General features: G+C 46.6%; 1 protein-coding gene and 1 pseudogene across 1 annotated transcript in view; both read left to right on the top strand.

Moving 5' to 3' along the window:
- Positions 1-2,253: 2,253 nt before the first annotated feature.
- LOC123953877 lies at positions 2,254-3,016 on the top strand (annotated as a pseudogene).
- Positions 3,017-4,060: 1,044 nt separating this feature from the next.
- The window catches only part of GNAL (G protein subunit alpha L), a 138,149-nt gene continuing 120,324 nt past the window's right edge, over positions 4,061-21,885 (top strand). Inside the window, exon 1 of the mRNA XM_046024399.1 lies at positions 4,061-4,751. Within this exon, the coding sequence (XP_045880355.1) occupies positions 4,373-4,751 (379 nt within the window). The 5' untranslated portion in view covers positions 4,061-4,372. The remainder of the gene's footprint in view (positions 4,752-21,885) is intronic.

The raw sequence follows: 21,885 nt of genomic DNA, 5'->3' as shown, positions 1-21,885 counted from the left end.
GTTTCCAATTAAACAGTGTGAAAATTTTCAAAAATATGCAATAATAATATGCTACTTTCGTCAACTGAACATGATTTCCATACAAAGACCCAAGACATAAACTTTTCACTGTATCTAATTCTGATTGTTCTTAGTTCAAAAGAAGATGAATTTAGACTGAAATAATCCTATTGGATTATACCTTATATGCTATAATTTTATGTTTACTTTAGAGTTCCCTCATGATTTCATGTTTTCAGATTCATAATCATTTTTTGACATTAGAAATTGCTTACTTGTGTGACCTAATTATGCATGAATTAAAAATCAACCTTGTATTGAAGAGAAAACATTAAATTTAACTAAAGTGATATATAAATATTAAATATTTTATTCTAATTTATCCTATGCAGAGAACTCATAATCCAATTTTTTTACAACTTGTATGTAATTAAAAGTGCTGAAAGAAATTGAAATGTAGCCAGAATGGGCCCCCAACAGTTCTTTCTTAGGATTCTTTTAACAGGATTTTAAGAAATTATTTTCAGTTTATGATATCGGGTACCAACAGAAAACATTGTCTTCTGTCTCTCTAAGTAAATCCTTAAATCTGAGTAAATTCCCTCTAGATACAAATTAATTTATGTACTTTTAAAATCTGTTCTAGGGACACCTGGGCTTCTCATTCAGTTAAGCATCCAACTCTTGCTTTTGCTTAAGTCATGATCTCAGGGTTGTGATATCGAGCCCCGAGTTGGGCTCTGTGCTCCCCGTGGAGTCTACTTGAGCGATTCTCTCTTTCTCTCCCTCTCGCCCTCCCTCTCTGTTCCTCTTTCCTCTCCAGAGAGGTCCTCTCTCTCTCTCTCTAAAATAAATTTTTAAAAATCTATATTTGTTTCTGTTTTCATCTGGCTTCAATACATAAAATTTTATCCATCTCTTGTGATACTAGTTGATAAAGTTTAATAAGTTAAAACAGGAAAAGAATTGGTATATATTCTTCTCAGTTCAAATATCCCTTCCTCTGAAAGGCCTTCCCTGTATCACACATGAACTTCTTCCCCTACCATTGTTTTTACTGAAGTATAATCAACATACAGTGTCCTATAAATTTCAGGTGTACAATATAATGACTTAATTCTTTACAGTACTCATTGCTCATCATGATAAGTGTGCTCTTTAATTTCCATCACTTATGTTGCCCATTTCCCCCCAGCCACCTCTTCTCTGGCAACCACCAGTTTGTTCTCTGTATTTAAGAGTCTGGGTTTTGCTTGTCTCTTTTCTTTGCTTGTTTGTTTCTTAAATTCCACATATGAGTGAAATCATATGATATTTGTCTTTCCCTGATTCATTTTACTTGGCATAATACCCCTTAGGTCCATCTTTGTTGCAAATGGCAAGATCTCACTCTTTTTCGTGGCTGAATAATATTTCAGTGTGTATACATGTATATATGATACTATATATAATATATGTGTAATATATAACTAATATAATTTTATAGTTTTATTATTGAATTTTTGTAATTTATATTTATATTACACTGTTGAATTTTCTGTACATAAAATAAAATGTTCTCTTTCAAAAATATATATAAATATATATACATATATATATGTATATATATATGGAAATAGCTTCTTTATCCACTCATTTATCAATGGACACTTGGTTTGCTTCCATATCTTGGCTATTATAAATAATACTGGTATAAACATAGGGATCCATGGGTCCCTTTGAATCAGTGTTTTCCTTTTCTTTGTCTCCTTTCCCAATTTTAAATTGGGCCTTCCCTTATTACTTCTTAGAGAACCCTCTTCTTTCCCTTCACAGCATTTGCATAATTTGAAATATAACATAAATCTATTAACTTATGCATCTATGGTTGAACATATTGTTACCTCATTAGTGTATAAACACCATAAGGACCCATGTCTTTGGCTTCACCTGATACCAACCAGAATGCCCAGAATATTGTTGGTGCTTGATAAATACTAAACAAGTGAAGGGATAAATGGAGAATGGGCGGGTGAATAGTGAAAATCACACTAATACTTGATAGCTTTCTCTGTTTTCTCAAGTTAGATTTTCCATAGTCGTCCTCCTCCTCTTCAAAAACCTAAAAGTGCAGCTAATTTTGGTGAATTTGGGGGTAATGTTAGGTCCAGAACTTTACATGGTATATACATTCGTTATTAATAGGGCCCTAAAATAAATGTGAATCTAGATCTCCAATTTCCTTCTTTCAAAATGTAGCCTCTCCTCCAGCCACCCAAGATGCCAAAAGGAAAGAAGGCAAAGGGGAAGAAGGGGGCCCCGGCTCCTGCTGTTGTGAAGAAATGGGGGACCAAGAAGGTGGTCAATCCCGTTTGAGAAAAAGCACAAGAATTTTGGCATCAGACAGGACAAATGCCCCTGCTACATCCGGCTTCAGTGGCAAAGGTCTACTCTCTTAAAATGTCTAAAAGCACCTCCTGTGATTTTAACCATTTCACCATGGCCTTGGACCGTGAAACAGCGACTGCTTACACTCACCCACAAACACAGACCAGAGACAAAGCAAGAGAAGAAGCAGAGATTGTTGATCCGGGCTGAGAAGAAAGCTGCCGGCAAAGGGAATATCCCCACTCAGAGGCCACCTGTCCTTTAAGCGGGGTTAATATGTCACCACCTGGGCAGAAAACAGGAAGGCTCAGCTGGTAGTGATTGCCCACGATGCAGACCCCATTGAGCTGGCTGTCTTCCTGCCTACCCTGTGTGGTAAGATGGGGGGTCCCTACTGCATTGTCAAGGGGAAGGCCAAGCTGGGGTGGGGTGTCCATTCCACAGGAAGACCTGCCCCACTGTGGCCTTCACACAAGAAGACAAAGGGGCTCCAGTTAAGCTGGTGGAAGCCATCAGGACCAATCACAATGACAGATATAATGAGATCTACCATCACTGGAGAGCCACCGTCCTGGGTCCAAAGTCAGCAGCTTGCATCGCCCAGCTAGAAAAGGCAAAGGCTAAAGAACAAGCCACCAAACTGGAATGAGCAGACGCTGTTGAATTTTCTGTACATAAAAGTAATAAAAAGTTCTCTTTCAAAAAAATTTGAATAATATTTAATCAAATGTAGTATTTATAACCAAGTGCCAGTGGGTACAGTGCACCCTTAAAAGCAGGGCCTTGCATTAAACAGTCCAATCTGCTGGTTTTAATGGGATTTATATTAGATATATTTATCATATTTCATGTCATTTGGTAGAAATTAAGGAACACGTGTTAGAGCTGAGTTCTTAAAAACTATGGAAATTTTCAGCATTTGCTCTCTAAGATGATGGATATTTTGTGGGAAATAGTAGAGACAGTGGGGACTCTGGTGGGGTTGTATCCATAGGAGGCCTGGAGAAAGGGCACTTGGCCTGAATAACCTCTGCTCCTCTCTGCCCTATACTGTGGATTAAAAAATAGGATACAGAGTGCAATTTCATATATTCGTTTTAGAAAATAAAATATAGTAGATGACAATGACATGTTCTCCTTTTCAATATTCCAATAAGTGTAATTTTTAAAATGATGTCATGGACCTCCGGATTTGCAGATTTTGTCGAGATCAAAGGCATCATAGAATTAAGGTAAGAATGAAAAGCGTGCAGATGTGTGGGTGTGTGTAAGTGAAAAAGAGGCAAGGTGCGGTGATCTCTGCAGGTAATACACCCGGCAATTCGAGATCTGAAAGATAGCACCTCTAGCCTTTTGTCTGGCTTCCCGCTCATATTTACCACTGTCCCAGATCAAAGCCAAGGTGTTTTTTTGAGTGCCGCAATGACAGCTCTGGGTGGTGACGGCACCACCACCGCCACTGCGGCACTGGCCGGCTCGGGCAACCGTATTTACGGTATCGAAGACTCAAACGCGAGGCGGTGCCTACTGTCTTGACGGCCGGGCCAGGCGGCTATATTTACCGTAACCAGAGTGAAGCCGGCGGTGCTATTTGCAACGGAACCACCCAGGCTGCAGTATTTACGGTAACGAGGGCCGGCCCTACGGCGGTATTTACGGTAAAGGGGGGCCGGTCCCGGCGGCGGTTTTTACGGTAACGGGGGACAGCCGGGGAGGCGGTATTTACGGTAACGGGGGCCGGGCTCGCGGAGGCCCGTCGGCGCGGCCCGCTCGCCTCGCTATCAGGTGATCTCCAGCCCAGGCGGCCGCCACCCCCTGCACCCAGCGGAAAATGCAAAATGGCCCTCTGGGACTGTGAGGGGCCGCGGCCCCCAGCCCGGGCCCGCCGCACCCCCAGCCCGCAGCCTGCGGACGGCAGCGCCGCGCCGGGTCCGGGTGCAGCCCCCTCCCGCCCCTCCGCCGGGACCCCGGCCTGAGCCCCCCACCGCAGCACCCGGGCGTCCACATGGGTCTGTGCTACAGTCTGCGGCCGCTGCTCTTCGGGGATCCGGAGGACGTCTCCCGCGCCGCCTCTGAAGTGCCTGCGGAGGACGCGCGGCCCGGCCCGGGCCCGGCCCCGGCCCCGGCCCCGACCCCCGCCCGGGCCCCGGCGGCGGTCGGGGAAGACGTGGTCCCGACCCCGCTCCCTCGGGGCGCCGGCGGGAGCCCGGCGTGCGCGCGGCCCAAAGCCTCCCCGAAGAAGGACAGAGGGCGGCGTCCGGAGCAGCTGCGAGCGGAGGAGCGCGAGGCCGAGCGCGAGGCGAAGAAGGTCAGCAGGAGCATCGACCGCATGCTCCGCGAGCAGAAGCGCGACCTGCAGCAGACGCACCGGCTGCTGCTGCTGGGTAGGTGCCGTCGGCGCGCGCCCCGCCCCGTCCCGCCCCGGGCGCGGGGGCCCCTCTGGTTCCGCGCGGTGTAGGCCGCGGTCGAAGAAGTGTGCTCGGGGAGGTGGGCAGGCGAAAATCGTCGCCACGTTGGTTTTTACACGGACAGTATTTACTTTCATGATTTGGCCCAGAACCGCTTTCCGTGATGTTGCTGCTTTCCGCGCCTTGTGATTTTGGCCAGTTGCCCATTTGTTACTAATTAATGAGCTTCTCTGGGAATTTCCGCCCCCCCTCGATTGATTTCTTCCCCCAGTCTGTAATCCACAGGGATGGCTAACGCGAGCATCTCATTTCCTGCAACGGTGTAGTCGTTCGGCACTTTGTTTTAGGAACGCAAATGGCAGGAGGCTGGAAGACCTCTTAGCGCGACCGCAAAGCTTTCATTTCAGTCGCCGAATGCGGGCAGAGCGGTCGGTGGGTGTGGCTTGGTCCCTTTGGAGAAGTGACTTCAACCGCTGAAGACATGGCACTTCTTTTTCATTGAGTAATTTCAATCCCGGGGCTCCCAGAACGTTTGCTTCCCTTTCAGAACCAGAAGCAGAGTAGCGTGGCAGGCTCCCCCAAGAGCTGCGTGTGGTGCTAAGGGCCTGCGAGGAAGTGGGTGCCAGATCAGCAGCGTTTGAAAGGGAACAAACTACTACATGGTTTGCTAGGATTTTTCTCCAAGCTTGCGCTGTAGCGAGCATGGCAGCAAGGATTCTCCAAGTTAACGCCCAGAAAGCATTTTGTATACACTCTACTGTAGAATCTAGATAAATAAATAAATAAATAAAAATGTAAATAAATAAATAAAATCATAAATTCCTGATGTTGCTTGTTGCCTTTTAAATTTTAAGGCAAACAACAACAACAAATTTAGTATGTGGGCTTTGACCCAAATTTTGTGAGATATTGGGGAAAAAGGACTGTTTACCTCTGTGCTCTGCTATGCATAGGAAAGGAACCCATTCCATGACCTGAGTAAGATACCTGGTTGTAAGTGAAGGCGGCTTTTATTTTAACATTTCGAGAACCAAATAAGTCATCACTTTGAGGAGTTCACTTAGGGCAAGAATGAATAATTAGAACAACACAAACCCAGCTGCTAAATTCTAAGATAAGGGGAAGTTGGGGGGGGGGGGGGGGGAGAAACAAAGAAGAAAAAAAATAAAATAAGCAAGAAGTTTACCAGAAAAGGGAAGAGGACCAGATCAGAAATAGTTTTCATCTGCAGTACTCACTTCTATGCTATGACAGAGCCATGTTTCCAGGGGTCTGAAAATACAGAATTGTAATCTTAGCATTTCATACCATTAAACCATTACTTCTGTCTAGAATCTTCAGGAATGCAAGTGCTCAAAGTACGCTCCTACCCACTTAGTTTTCTGTAAAGAAACTAATTTGAAATTACTCAAGTCAAAAATGTTAAGTGCTTCAGATTAATATGGCTCAAAAGGAGAGGATTGTGGTCTCAAGAAATAAACGAAGAATAAAATAAAGAAGATCTAGAGTTACGGCGATGCAATACTTGTTATAGTGTGATGGTGCTATTGAACAGAAATTCTTTTTAAATAAAAGGATATGTGAAGCAGAACATGCTTGATATATATAAAAATTAATAAGCTCATGATTCTTTGAAAGGGAACTGGGAGATAATCCCTGAAGAAGGGAATGGTGTTCTCCAAAGAGCTCATTTCTGGTGCATATGTTGAATGACTACCCTTGTTAAAGACATTATCTTAGAGCCTAATAGAGCTTGTATATCAACATCATGTTGGAAATGACATTGACTCAAATGACTCAGTCTTTGGGGGTAGAATATATTGTATCTTTCACCCAGTGATGTCAACATGAAAACACATACTGTTGTGTCAGGATGACATTGTTTGTCGGATTTTTTATAGATTTGAATTAAACTGAGAAAGGTTCTTGGTTTTGTTAAGATAGAGAGTGGATTTAGCTGGAAATCTTTGAATCAAAAGCGCCATTTACTGACCATTCATGCCCTCAGATGTTTGCTTCAGCTGTCATTATGGTTTGTTTTTGTTTTTGTTTTTGTTTTTAATATTTTATTTATTTGACAGAGAGAAATCACAAGCAGGCAGAGAGAGAGGAGGAAGCAGGCTCCCTGCGGAGCAGAGAGCCCGATGCGGGGCTTGATCCCAAGACCCTGAGAACATGACCTGAGCCGAAGGCAGAGGCTTTAACCCACTGAGCCACCCAGGCGCTCCGGCTGCCATTATGTTTTGAGCAGGCATTTATCTTGCTCACTGATCCCGTTCACTTACTTCTAGAATGTGCATTGAAGAACTCACAGGCTCAGGAAGGACGCATGCACTTTAGGCTCCTTCCATACTCCATGCCCACTGGTCAGAGGCTGTCCCATCTTCCAGGATGACGTCTCCTCCAGGAGACATGCCCAGTCCTCCTTTGGGAATAAATGTGTAACTCCCTCGTGCCCCTATTGAATTCCATTTGCACCTCTTGCATGGCATTTTATTATAGCCCACACGCTCCCTGGGTCCTTTGCTGCATGCCAACACCCCCATGGGTCCATCCCGACGACCTGAGCTTTCTTTCCTGTGCAAGACTTCGTACCCCACATGGTGCTAGGACTGCAAGAGTCTGGGAACCACTGTGACCTTGAGGGGCTAACTGCGAGACCGATGTGGTTCTGTTCTAACTCTTAGATGGAGCCTTCTTTCAGGCATGGAGTGGCTGGATTTAAAGGGGGAACAGAGGCGGGTGCAGATAAGATGGACGTTCCAGTTAAAAGGCCGCAGGTCCTGAAGGGCTCCTGGAGTCAGAGCTAGAGCCGTGTAGCAGGAATGGGGAGGAAATGGTCTCAGAGAAAGGGTCAGATGACAGGTGTGTAGGGCAGGTCACAGGGAAGGCCTCTTTTCCTGGCTTGCCAATGGCCGCCTTCTTGCCATGCCCTCCCACGGCCTTTCCTCTGTGCGCCTGTGTATGCGCATGAGGGAAGAGGAAAATCAGATTAGGAACCCAGCCTTATGACCTCATTTAACTTTCATAGCCCCCTTAAAAGGCCATGTCTCCAAATTCGGTCACTTCGGGGATTAAGGCTTCAACTTATGAATGGGGGGTGGCAATGGGGGGGGCACAATTCAGGAGGAGGTTTCAGAGAGAGAGCATGTGCCCTTGTCTAAAAGGGACAGTCGTGTCCCAGCTTCAACACGTCATTGCCCTGTGAGAACGCAACCCCGGTGTTGCCAGGTCTTCTGAATTTCCAGAACAAGATGGAAATGGCCATCTTCATCTGACACCCGCTTATTTTTAAAAGTCGGCTCAAGTTAGTAAAACACGCTCTCTGTGCCTGATGCGGTCCACAGGCCACCAGTTCTTACCTCTGATCTCTATCCCAAGCAGCACAGACCTCCAGGCGCCAACTACAGCCGCCCTGGGTCTACACCCAGCAAAAGCCCAGCTAACAAACTGGATGTGGGATCAGAAGATCTCATCTGTCCAAACACCTGTAGCAAGCAAAGCTGCATTCGCCGTACTTTGAGCGAATCTGTCTACCACTGAGCTCCCGGAGTTATAACATAGTGGTTGTCCCTGATTTTTCTTCCCCATCTTTTGTTAACTGTGATGTGACTTCCCTGTTCACTACATTCCTGTGGGGGAAGAGCGCTCACGGACCCCCTGACCGTTCATTTGATGCTATTCGTTTCCAGACTATTAGTCAATTTTAAAATTCTCCGTTGTGGGTAGGATTTATGGTGGTTTTTTTTTTTACTTTATTCAACTATTTCCTGTTATATTTTTGTGTGATTGCCGCTTCCCTGCCAGGAAAACATCTCTCAAGAGGGAAGCAATCTCTCTGGGACATTTGCTGCTTTTCCTCTGCATTTGGCTCTTAGTATAAACCAGAATGACCTGTCTGTGTCTGGAGTTGCTTCAAGAGGAAGTGCGTGGTGCCATGACAAGCTCATGGAATATTCTTCTCTGTGGGGTTTTGATCACGTGCTTTTTCAAAATAAATGTTGGGATTTGGGGGGGTTTCTTTTTGTTTATTTTTTTTTATTATTTTTTTTTTTTTACTTAATCTGTGGTAAAGCACATGGTGGCCAAGACAGCAGTTTTTGAGTTGTGAGGTACACTCAAGCTGTGAGGACACCTGGGGCACAGCTTCATCAAGTTGCTGCCCCCTTTTGTCCCAGCCTCCTGTAGCACTGTGGCTTTTAAGTCAGTGGAAATCCCAGATACTCTGGCTATGCCTTCACTCTCCTGAAGACACGAAAGCTTCACACTTCCTCACAGCCCTGGAGGGGGAGGCCAAGCCGGCGTGGCATTTTCCTCACAACTTGTGTGTCATTTTATTGTATCATCTATGAACTACAATTGTATAGGCCCGAGGCGGCCATTGTTCATGTGAAGCCACATTCCATCCCCGGAATTCAAGCTGTTCTCTGACCTGTCCACACTGGAAGGTCAAAGCCCTCAGTCAAAGCTGCTCTCTTTGACGAGGGTTTTAGTCAGCTGTGGCTGTAATAATACCACAGACGGGGTGGTTCAAGCCACAGAAATTGATTTCCTCGCACTTTACAGAGGCTGGCAAGGCCAGGATGGAGGGCCAGTAGGGTTCGGTGTCGGCTGAAGGCTCTCTTTCTGGCTTGCAGATGGCCAGCTTCTCCTGGGGCCTCTCACAGCAGGAGAGGGCACGGTCTCCCTTCCTCTTGTTATCAGGACACCAACCCTATTGGCTTAGAGCTCCACTCTTATGGCCTCATTTAACCTTAATTGCCGCCTAAAGACCCTGTCTCCAAATAGTCTCACTGGGGATCATGGCTTCAACATAGGACTTTTGAAGGGACACAGTTCAGTCCATAACAACTTGCTGGCCCATCCCTGTTCAGACAGATGATTAGGACTGGCCCAGAAAGGACTCAAACTGAATGCCATCTACTGTGGTTAAGGGCATCAGTGGACTATATGAATACTCTCAAAACTTGGGGATATACCTATGATCCATGAGGAGATGCAGGGTGGTTAGGAACAAGGCACAGGAGTCAGACTTGGTCTGAAATTCCAACATGCCCATTTACCAGCTTTGTGGCCCGAACTCTGGACTCCAGTTTCCACATCGGTAACAATCCCAATGCCACATGGTAACTGAGAGGATTCAGTGAAACTAGTTGACAAAGTTGAGGGAAACTTACTTGGCATAGAACTTGGCACGTGGTAAACACCCCATTGATTGTCACAGTCTCTGAATTCTGTATTCAGCTGAGTCACTTCTCTCTGTGATAACCCACACTCGAAATTGCAAACGCACAGGTCACATAAGATCACACAACCTAAAACGGCTAACCCCATCCCAGGCTCACCCAGCCTCTCTGGGACGGAGCCAGGATTCAAACCCAGGCGGTCTGGCTTCACTGCACCAAACTGGCAAATGGCCAGCCGGAGACAGTGGCAGTGGTCCAGTCGCAAGATGGGAGAAGGTGAACGCAGGCCAATGTAGTAATGACAAAGAAGAAGGGCCAGAAAGGATTGGGACGGAGGCAAAATGGAATCCACTGAATCTGGTGACCGAGGAGATGTTGGAAAGTGGGCGTGGAGAGGAGTCTCCATGAACTCTTAGTCTTTTCTCTCAGGCAAAATGGCAATGACATGCCCCACCATAAAGGATTTAAGAGGAAGAGGGAGGTAAAGTGGAAGGAAACAATGCGTTGAAGGTGAGCCACTGGGAGAAGCCAGTGGGCATCGTGGGAGAAGCAGGTGGGCGTTAACTGAGGGTCTGGAACCCACGGGGCCCACTGAGCTGAAGATAGACACACAGGAGTAACCCCCTGGGGACCCCCCCTCCAGGGAGAATGTGTACAATAAGAAGAGAAGAGGGCCCAGGACAGAAGAACACAGAGCCCCCATCTTTCAGAAGAGTGTTGGAGAAGGAAAGATACAAAGAATAACACAGACCGCTGGGAGAAGCCGAGAAAGAAGGAGTTTCAGGAGGAAGGGAGGAGCCAGGAATTTCAGCTGGGAGTTCAAGGATTAAGACTGAAAAGGAATCCACTGTGTTTGGCTGTTTATGCAAAGGTGGCACAGGAGGTTGAAGACCACGGGACTTGTGAATGGGGAACCTGTCACAGAGCCCCTTCTGGGGGTGGGCAAAAGAGCAGTGACCACACCTTTCAAAGTGGGCCTTAAAGGAACTGTTCAGAAGGATCCAAATGAAACCGCAGAAAAAGTGTGCAGGTGGTTGCCTCCTGCAGGTGAAGAGAAAGAAGAGAGGAGAGGAATTATCAGGTCTTTCCATTCACAAGGGTTCCTGGCTGACTTGGCGCTGGCCACAAGTCTGCCATCCGGCGCTCAGGTCCGTGAGCCAGCCTCCCTCCCTCCACTGCCCGTAACTGTCCTCTTCATAGTCAGACACGTTTGCGGTTTAGACCGAAACTCTTCAGCAGCAAGCAGATCGTTCAGTTGAGTTGAGACCAAGAAATCTAGCAAATTCACTAGCTAATTCAGTCTATGAAAGGTTTCCAAGCATAAGCATTTTCAAAGGTAAGACCAATCTATGAGGACCTAAAATCCACTCATGACCTTGAACGAGAACCAGGAGACTGTCAAAACCCCACGACATAAATCAAGTGATGGGAATACACGAAGAACCCTGATTCTTCCTTTCCCCACAGTGCCCAGAATAATTTACTTCGTGTCTAAATTTATTAAGACGTAGTTATTTTGTCTAGTTGGTTTCAAACCGAAACAAACTTCAACTGGAAAAAAGAGGAGAATCAGACCCATCAGCGGAAGCAGTGACTCGAATAGTGTTTAGGGATCTGGTGAGAACTGCCCCCTAGTGTTTTAAAATTCCCTTACTAAGGAAGAGTAGGCAGAGCACTGAGGAATTGTAAGGCAGTTAAACTACTTTGTATGATACTGTAACGGTGGGTAAACATCTTTATCTATTTGTCCAAACCCATGGGCTATACAGCACCAAGGGTAAGCCCTAATATAAACTACGGACTTCGGGGAATCAAGATATATCAGTGTCGGGTCATCAACTCTAACAAACGGACGGCTCTGTTGATACAGAGTGTGGGATGTTGGTGGGGGGATAGGCTGCAGGAAGGCAGGGGGTATGTCGGAAATCTCTGTACTCTCTGATCACCTTTGTTGTGAATCTATAATTGCTCTGAAAAATTAAATCTTGGGGCGCCTGGATGGCTCAGTGGGTTAAGCAACTGCCTTCAGCTCAGGTCATGATCCAGGGTCCTGGGATTCAGTCCCACATTAGGCTCCCTTCTCAGTGGGGGGCCTGCTGCTTCTCCCTCTGCCTCTTCCTCCTGCTTGTGCGCTCTCTCTCTCTGACAAATAAATAAATAAAATCTTTAAAAATAAATAAATAAGGGGTGCCTGGGTGGCTTAGTGGGTTGAGCCTCTGCTTTTGGCTCAGGTCATGATATCAGGATCCCGGGATCGAGCCCCATGTGAGGGCTCTCTGTTCAGCAGGCTCCCTGCTGAGCAGAGAGCCTGCTTCCCCCTCTCTCTGCCTGCCTGTCTGCCTACTTATGATCTCTCTCTGTCGAATAAATAAATAAAATATTTTAATTAATTAATTAAAATTAAAATTAAATACTTATTTAATTCCTTTAATAGAAAAAGAGAAAGATTCTTATCCTTGATTTAGGATCCGCAGAGGAAGAGCTCAGGGCCACAAACCTCTGACCTTCCTCTTAAAAAGTCCAAAAAGTTGACCAAAGCAGGAAAGATCATGTCCCATTATTGAAAGCTATAGTTTTACCAATTTAAAAAAAGCACCACTTGAAGACATTTCCATCCGCAGTACCAGGGGGTAAGTTTTTCCCTCCAAAGAAGGATTTTAGACTGGCACTGCCACCCAGCCCCTCCCCGTTCTGGGGAACAGCCCACCGTGCACTGTCCCTCCAGACTGGCCCTCCATATGTTCTATAGGGCTGCCTGATCTCTGTGTCTTGGTCAGAAGCAGGCACCACATCCTTACCCAGCTGCTATCAAAAGGGGCTATACTGATGCCCCCGAAGAAAGACAGGCTGTTGCCCATCCCCCTCCCAGGATGAGCCCTTCACTTGCCCTTCTGAGGGCAGAGAAGATGCAAGCTGCCAGAAGGGAGATGTGGGCCACGGGTACCGCTGCTGACTGACAGAGGACAAGGAAGTGTGAAAACATCCCATTGGGTCAACTCCTCTTTAATCCTAACAGAAGAGACCCAGGGAACGCCTGCGTCCCCATCGCGTGGATTGACCTTCACTCAGTATATTTTTTTCGGCCCCTGAAAAGCGAGTTTTCCCTCCCAGGGAGTGAAACCTGGCAAAAGAGCCTCCCAGGAAAAACTCAGGAAGAGCAGATTGGTGTAAGAGGAAAACAAGGAGCAATTCCCCCCACACCCTGAGCTACAAAGGAAAAAGTTGCTTTATTCATTGAATCACCTCAGCTGCTCGCCAACCACAAACATTTCTTTGGGAGCCTACTATGCGGCAGGTGCTTTTCTGGGTAATACGGAGATCCCAAGGGGAAGAGGACACAGTCTCACCCGAGGAGAAATCCAAAGGAAAAGGGACAGAAGCCTACAAAAGAAACAGCAGTGTGCACGCACATGCGCTGTGTGGTGAATGGCTTAATGGTTAATGGTTAATGATCCCATTATTAGGGTTCAACATAGAAGCCTAATAATATGATAAGCATCCTCCTTCCTTAGGATGTGTTATTCGCAGGAGAGCCCAAGGAAGGTAGGAACTTAATTGCTTAGGGGAATATTGGTGTTTGCACATAAATCCGTAATGCTACTCTAGATCCTGGTTGCGTAACCCCCTGCAGAAGCATCCTGAAACCTGCCCGGAGTTCACACCTGGCAGCCTGGTTTTCCTACACATCCCAGAGCAGCAGAAAGAACCCGGAAGTACTCTCAGCTCCCAGGATGTCGCAGAGACCCGGGATGCTGAACAAACAGGACCGGCGGTTTGGGAACATGAAGAAAGTTTGAGTGGCAGGATAGAGCAGGGTGGAACGGGAAGGAGATGGCTCCTTTGATCTCCAACCACCAAAGTGCTCCGAAATCAATACTAGCCCCTGCCTTTTATGAATGAGCCATCAAGGGGGACTGACTGTGAAGAGGCATGAAGAAAACAATGAAAGGTTATCTTCTTCTTTTTTTTTTTTTTTTTTTGTAAGGAATATAGTCATTGTGAAATTCAGGAGCTGTCATTTGATGGGGCGCCTGGGTGGCTCCGTCGATTAAGCGGCTGCCTTCGGCTCAGATCATGATCCCAGGGTCCTGGAATCAAGTCCCGCCTCAGGGCTCTCTATGCAGTGGGGAGCCTGCTTCTCCCTCTCCCTCTGCCTACCTCTCTGCCTACTTGTGCTCTCTACCTCGCTGTCAAATAAATAAAATCTTTAAAAAAATACAAAAAAAAACCTGTCCACATGTAAGCAATGAACACTCTGTTTATTTACAACTGTTATAAAGACAGCATCAGTTGTGGTTTTTTTTTAAGTTTTCACGGAAGTGGTTTTAAAACGTGAGGGGGAGGGGAGTTGCTAACCCAGGATCCAGGCATCAGCAGCTCCTCCCTGCACAGTAGTGGGTGAGGAATTTTTGACGGTTTATTCTAATGAACTGTTGTTTTATAGTTTGAAAGAACATAATGCTAAGAATAAATGCCAAGCCCCAGTGTGGAACCTTAAACTTAACTGCAGAGAAGCGACTGGGTGTTTTGCGGGAGCTTCTAGAAGCATCATGAGAATACAATTTTGCATCTCCGTGCCTGCTCCAGCTGGGAGACCAAGCCCTGCATTTCTGATTCTCTTGTCCCACAAGTGGCGTTCCTGTAAGCGGTGTCAGGCCGAGTCTGAATCATCAGATGAACTTAGACCCAAACTGTATTTCTTCTTTAGGGGAAAGACAATTAATCAGAGGTAGGCCAGCTACCGAAATCCATAGACACAAAAGTCACCATTCTGAATGAGCAGAGCGAGACGCCGAAAGCAGGTTAGGGCCCACAAGATGGACCAACACAGAATGAGAAGGGGGTTGCTGATCCCTGGGAGTGCTCGGGCCTCATTCTAGCTGAGCCCCCCGGGGCTGGTCAGACTCAATGGCCCATGTAGACAAGCCATAAGACCACAGCTCCCCCAGAAGGAAACCTACGACAAGACCAAACAAAGCCAGCTTGTCCCAGAGGGGTGGAAGTTGCAAATCAAACAGCTGTTTGACGGAGGAGCAAATAGTATGTTCAAAAGGATGTCAGTGCTGCGTCGTGGGCTAGTCATTTGCTAATTCAATCACAGTTAATGCACCTGCTCCAAGACAAGTTCTGCTGGGCGTCAGCGTACATCATCCTCAAAAACTCCTGGCCTCATGCAGGAGACACGGGTATGAAGCACCCACACCATATACAGCCCAGCCCAGCATCCATGCAACAGCACCAAGGACGGAGGGACAAGGCAACACAAAGAAGCTTGCAGGGGGAGGTCCCCCAAGTCCCCAACCTTTCTCACAAAAGAGTGAAAATATGCTTGTTGAATATATTTCTGTTTATAAAGTTAAGGGGTTGGGTTGTTTGTTTGTTTGTTTGTTTTCCACTTTGAGCATTTTGTTGGAATACAGAACATTAAGGTTCCTCTCAGAACAAGTGAAAAGCAAAGAACAGCACATTTTCCATAGTTGCATTGAAACTCTTCATCCGCGCCAGATTTCAAAGTTCAGTTGGGAGACGCTGTAATTGACTTAGGTGACCTTCTTGCAACAGGAGGGATGTCCCTCTTTCTTTGGTTAGTATAGGTTTTCGTTGTACACAGAAATTCAAAATGCTAAAGAAAGCCGATCAGACACTGTGGGGGACCGGGGGAGGGGAGTGAGAGCCATCTACTGAATCCGTTTCCTTCCTGGGCCGATAAAGGACAGTTACATAATTCTTTATCTCTGAAGTTCTTTTAACTGGCACTTTATTGCAGAATGATTTTTTTAATGTAACAGCTGAACATCAACTATTTCTAAGTGCTGCATAGAACCAAAAAGCCGGCAGAGAGGCAGTTGGTCTAACACACTCTTGCTGCGGCTAATGGAGAATGTTTATTTAATATTCAGATCCACTTCCCTCTTCGGATCTAATGGCATTTTCTCAGAAGGAACCTCTCCGATTTGGGCTTGGGTACAATAATCAGCTCGTAACAGGGTGCAGGGGGTCAGGGTCCATGGTCTCGCGCAGGTACAGACGCCGGAGCTCTGCGGTCACCTGTGAATGGAGGGAGAGTGGTGGTCTGGTGTCAGCAAGCCACCAAAGTGGACCCAGAGAGGCGAGCTTCCGGGGACACTGCCGCGGCCCAAGGAGGCCTTTAGTTCCAGCCTCAGCCTCTCCCTTGACCTAAAACTGCTAAGTGCAAATAGTCCCTGATTCAAATCAAGTGCGGCCGAATGTTCACTTAGGAAAACAGATGATGGGTTTTAGAAATCCTGTTATTTGGGGCGCCTGAGTGGCTCAGTCGCTAAGCGTCTGCCTTCAGCTCGGGTCATGATCCCAGAGCCCTGGGATTGAGCCCCACATCGGGCTCCCTGCTCATCTGGAAGCCTTCTTCTCCCTCTCCCACTCCCCCTGCTTGTGTTCCCTCTCTCGCTGTGTCTCTCTCTGTGTCAAATAAATAAATAAAGTCTTCAAAAAACATTCCTGTTACTCAAGCCAAAAATGGAAAAAAAGGAAAAAGCAGCATAGCCGTTCTTCAAAAGAACCTGAACACCATGGATTGCCATGGGTCACACAGTGGGCCACAACCTGGAGCACACAGTATATCAGGAGTTACTCTTTTTTTTTTTAATCCTATATAGGTTTTCACTGTACAGAGAAATTCAATGTGCTAAGGAGAACCCATAACACACCCCAGGGGAAGACTCTGGAATTCCACCGGATCTCTTGGCCTGGCTCTCTGTGCCCTGACCCTCAGTACAGACCCAGGACCTACTAGGGGCCCAGGGTCTGAAGGCAGAGAGTGAGAGCAGTGAGGAATGGGCTGGGAACTTCAGAGAGGCTGGGATGGGAATGGCCAGTGACCCAAGTGGTGATGACAGGTTCCCCCACATGAATGTGCCCCTGCTCCTGCCAACCCACAGATGCTGGGGGCCAACACCAGCTGCCTGACCCACTTACTCGCAGCAGGCTCCACACCTGCATTTATGTCTCTCCTCCTCTTTCTTGATAGCAGTCTTTTTCTTTCAGTTTCTCCTTACAGCACCTTGTTCTTAAATGGGGCATTTTGGTTATTCCTATCAAGTTATTAAATGAGGTAAAGACTAAGTTCATTACCAAATATGACATTTTATTATGAGAAACTTATCATTCAATGGGGGCCAAAAGATGCCACAAGAATATTTGTCATTTTTTTCTGTAGAGTTTCCAGTCCGATTGGAAATGTCTAGTCTCCCGCCCTGGGCCCTCCGCAGCCAGCATGGGCTTTGCTCCCTCGTGCACCCTCATAAGGCAGGGGAGGACACAGCCCCACCTAGTCAGGCTCCAAAGGAGCACAGCTGCGGGGTGAACAGACTTTTTCACGCTAGTCTGAACTAGCCACCAGTCCCCGTGTAGTCCACTAAGTAGTCTGTTCCCTGCATCGCCCCTGCACCCCTTTCCCAGGAAGGGGCGACAGAGAGGGGAGCGAAGAACACCCCCATCCCAGCCTCCCTGAAGTTCCCAGCCATGGGCGCTTCTCGCAAAACGCCATGAGACGCTGATCGGTGGTGTTCCCTTGCGCTAACCGAGAATGATTTTATTAGCCCAACGCAGACACAAGCCACGTGCACCCAGCCCTCAGTGGCTTCTGAGAGCACACTCTGGAAGTCAGTGAAGACGGCCCAAAGGAGAGCAAGCGGAGGCTGTCCGTTCAGAGCTGGTGACAGCGGGAGACGCAGGCACCATCACTTGATCTGGGGGTTCAAAGGCAGCCAGTGGAGCCAGGAGGCTTTTCAGTGCTAAAAGAGCAAAGACCTCAGGTATAACCTGGGTGGAGGCTGCTGGTGAGGGCAAGCCGTAGGCGGGCCAGCTAGAAATAGGGCATCCTGATTGGTTAAGAGAACTTGTCTGCTTTTCTCCAATTGGTCCTGCTACTACTCGAGTAGTCAGGAAGCAGTCGGTTACTACTCGAGTCCCGGCCCTTTGGGGCCAGTTGTTACAGGATTATTGTTTGCCTTCTTAGACAGGTTGCTTGAGATAATGGCTTCACTTCCTGGGCTGGGTGCTGCAGGCTGCGGGTCAGAATTTGATCTTTACGTAAGGCAGAGCTATTGTCCTTTCCTATTTTCTGTCCTCTGCACGCATCCATAGAGAAAGCGGCTATGTGAGCTAGCAGAGAGCCCCTTTGCTGTGTAGGCCCTGGAACAGGATCCAGGACCTGTCTGGAATTCTGGCCCTTCCTACCCTGGAAGGTTACTTAGCACCTCTGAGCTCCCTTAGCTTCAGTATAACATGAAGACAAGAGTACTTTCCAGAAGGATCATAATGAAAATTGAGGTGATGCTCCAGGACACAGAGCAGAGCATGGTGACTGCCCTTTCCTGCCCCCCACCCCCGATTCCCATCATCCCTCAGTTCACACTGTGGTGTAAGGGCAGGATCTGATGTGTTCTCCTTCCCAGGAACATCTGCACCTTACAGGGGACAAAGCCCAAGTTTGATCTAAAGAAACAGCCCAGAATCATGGGATTTTTCTAAGGGCACCTCCAGTTGCCTACAGCCAAACAGAACCACAAAAAGAAGGGAGGCTAGGATTTGAGCCCCTCCAACCTACTCCATAACGACTTTTCTTTCCAGGGACCTGCCCAGGAGGCACCTCGGCCATGCTCCATCATTGCTGCCGGCTAATGGACAACTAATGAGCACAGGGGCTGCTGAATGAGCCGGGGTTGCAATTTTAAATAAGTTGACCAGGAAGTTTCATTGAGAAGATGGATATTTGCACTAAGGCCTGAAGGGGATAAAAGATGGGACCAGGGAAACTATATGGAGAATAGCTACTCAGGATAGGAAGAGGCAAGTGCAAAGGCCCTGGGGTTTGTATGAACCTAATGTCAGGGCCACTATTAAGAAGAAAAGGCCCCAGGTATTTGGATGTGTATGGAGGCCAGCATTCAAGGCCTATGGGAGCCTGTAGGGGCCTCCCCGTGAATGGTACTAGTTTGCATGTTAGGCTACTCTTAGAGCCTATAGAGAATCGAACCTGTGAGAAATCATGAACATCAGGTCGATGGCTTAGCAGTTGGTCAAGTTTTCTTGTGAATTTGTGATTTCAGGGCTGAGACTGACAATTTTCTGCAAGAGAACCTTCCACCAGTGGTCGTTTCTCAGAGCAGCCCTAGCAAATTCATACACCATAGGTTTGCCTTTCCCAGAATGTCACGTAGTCAGAATCCCACATGATGTAATCTTTGTAGATCGGCTTCTTTCACTTTGCAACACTCATTTAAAGTTCCTCCATGCCTTTTCATGGCTTGATAGCTCCTTGCTTTTTAAAATTGTGCCATTGTTTGGAGGTATTGTCATTCATTCTCCTACTGAAGGACTTAAAGGCAGCTTCTCGCCCTGGTGAGACAATCAGGGCTTAGACAAGAACATTCCAGTTCAGCCCAGAAGCGTTCTGATTCCCTTTAAGCAAAGAATATCTAGTTACTTAATTTCTTATCTGTGAAATGGGATTGTGCTACCTGGCAGGATTTCTTCCACCATGTGCAGGAAGGGGGAGCTCCATGGTGTGGTGGGGCGAGGATGCTGAGTGTGGTCTGGAATTGCTAAAGTGGTGGGCTTTGTAGAGCAGCCTGCAAGGCAGACCGGAAGCTAACTGTTGCAGGAGGAACCCAGCAAACCTGGTGGGAAATCCTGGGCTACGGACGGACTTCCGCCAGCCTCAGAGAGACCCCTGTACTGGGCTGAGGACGAGCACTGGAAGGAAATGTCCTCAGGGCACGGGTGCAGAAGGAAAAGGAATCCTACAGACTGACATAATAAAAAGATGCCCTATTAAAATGGGCAAAAGGCCTGAAGCAGACATTGCACAAAAGAAGATGCATGAAGAGGCAGTAAGCTGCCAACATCACTGGTCATCAAGGAAATGCAAATTTAAATCACAGAGAGCAATTCACACCCACTAGAATTCTGCATCTCGATTGGAGTGGTAATTATACAAGTGTAAACATGTCAAAACTTATTAAACTATACACTTAAGATCTTCATTGTACTTTATTGTACTTCATTGTAAATCTTCTTTTTTTTTTTTAAATGAAGCCCTAAAAAGTAGTGCCTGGCACATACATAGTAAAAGGTTAATAAATTCGCAATTTTAAAAAGGACTTTTTATAAGGATAGATACATTAAAATTCAACAAGGATGATTCTAGGTATACAATGTATATAATGAGATAATAAATTACGGCTTGCTACATCATACCTAAATGTAATATGCTTCATACAGAAAGAAGGTGATTACCATTGTGTTCTAATGATCCCAAAGATTCAACACCAAACTCTGGAGTGGACGACTACAGTATTGGGCCGGCGGGGGAAGGGGGGGGTCTCTACTCTCCGTCGTGTAGTTGGGATTGGAAGAGGAGTTTTGTGTCCAGACTGCCTGCCTGTTTGGACACTTACTGAACTGCTACATAATGACAGGAACCCCATACTGCTTTTTTCCTTTTATGCCCTGCTCCCATCTGTCTTCTCTCTACACCAGGACCCCAAATTGAAGTTATAAACCTGAAACTCAAAGGCAGAAAGCCTGATAGAAAGCCATTCATGGGGCCAGTCCTGTAGAGAGATTGCACGTGGCTTGCTTTAATCCACACTCTTTCTATCCTGAGGGATGGGACTCCAACTCAGACTCATGGAAGTGAGAAGCATAGGAATAGTGTATCAACAGGACGTCAGTGAGTCCTGACATCAGTGTCACGTGCGCTCCGTCGTTTCCAGGTCTCCATTCTGCCATGTTCTGGCTGCTCTCTCAGATATACCACCAGCGACCCTGTCTTCACTGAGTCTCCAGAACCCACGGGAAAGAGGCCTCACAATTCTGGGCTGAACAATTGTTTCTAACTGGCATTTGTTCCTGTCCCAAATCTCAGGGTGCTTTAAAAAAAAAAAAAAAAAAAAAAAAAAAAACACTGAAATCTAGTTAACATACGATGTTCTACTAGTTGCAGGCATACAAGAGCGATTCAACATGACAAGCATTATGAAATGACCGCCGCACTGAGTGTGCTCACCGTCTGTCACCGCACAAAGTTGCTTTCCAAGATGAATTCATTTCAATATTTTCTAAAATTCTTCCTGACCTTCGTTTCACCATTAATCTTTGGTAAGACACCTATTGATTTCTCCATATTTTTACTTCCTTACGGTGAGGAAATGAACAGAAACATAGATATTTGCTACATCACTGTAAGGAAAGGAAAATGTTCCTGGATTCCTGTCTTAGACAGCGAGTGTTATAATACCAATCAATATCGCAAGCTAAAAACACTTACGCATTTTGAAGGTAAATTGTTTCCTTGGGAGCCTACTGCTGAAGGACTGCTTCCTCTCAGGGGAGAAATCAGAAGGCATCACTTAAAGTTCTGAGGGTTTAAACACATTGGTGTGGGTGGACCATTTAGCAAAGTCTCACTGTGAAACGTTATAACCACCCGGAGGGAAGGATCACTGGTATCGTATTCTTGATTTGTTCTTTGGTCTTTGTATTTGCGTTTGGCAGCAGACAAGCTATGTAAGCCATTTTTCTAAAACCGTGGGAATGACATTCAGAATGTCATGTTTGTGGGATCGAAGGTTCATAGACCCGTTGGCCATCGCATCATCGAACACACAGACATGGGACCTTTTTTTCCTGAGAAGTTAAGAAGAAAACAAGCTTCCCTGACCAAAGTCAGGTTGTATTTAACATGACACAGCTACATTGCTACCACTCACATCCTTGCCTGTGTGTGTGTGTGTGTGTGTGTGTGTGTGTGTGTGTGTGTGTGTAATACCACCAGTAACTGCCATTCTGCCATTTCAGGAGTACTTTACAGCTGATTCTCTCTGTCCCTTCATCCTTCTATTTGGTATCTCTTCACACTTCCAGTTTTCCAGTTTCCACCC

The sequence above is a fragment of the Meles meles genome, chromosome 12 (assembly GCF_922984935.1).
Source record: "Meles meles chromosome 12, mMelMel3.1 paternal haplotype, whole genome shotgun sequence".
Lineage (NCBI taxonomy): Eukaryota > Metazoa > Chordata > Mammalia > Carnivora > Mustelidae > Meles > Meles meles.
Note: the sequence above shows the minus strand (reverse complement) of the source record. Positions and strands in the feature narration are given on the sequence as shown.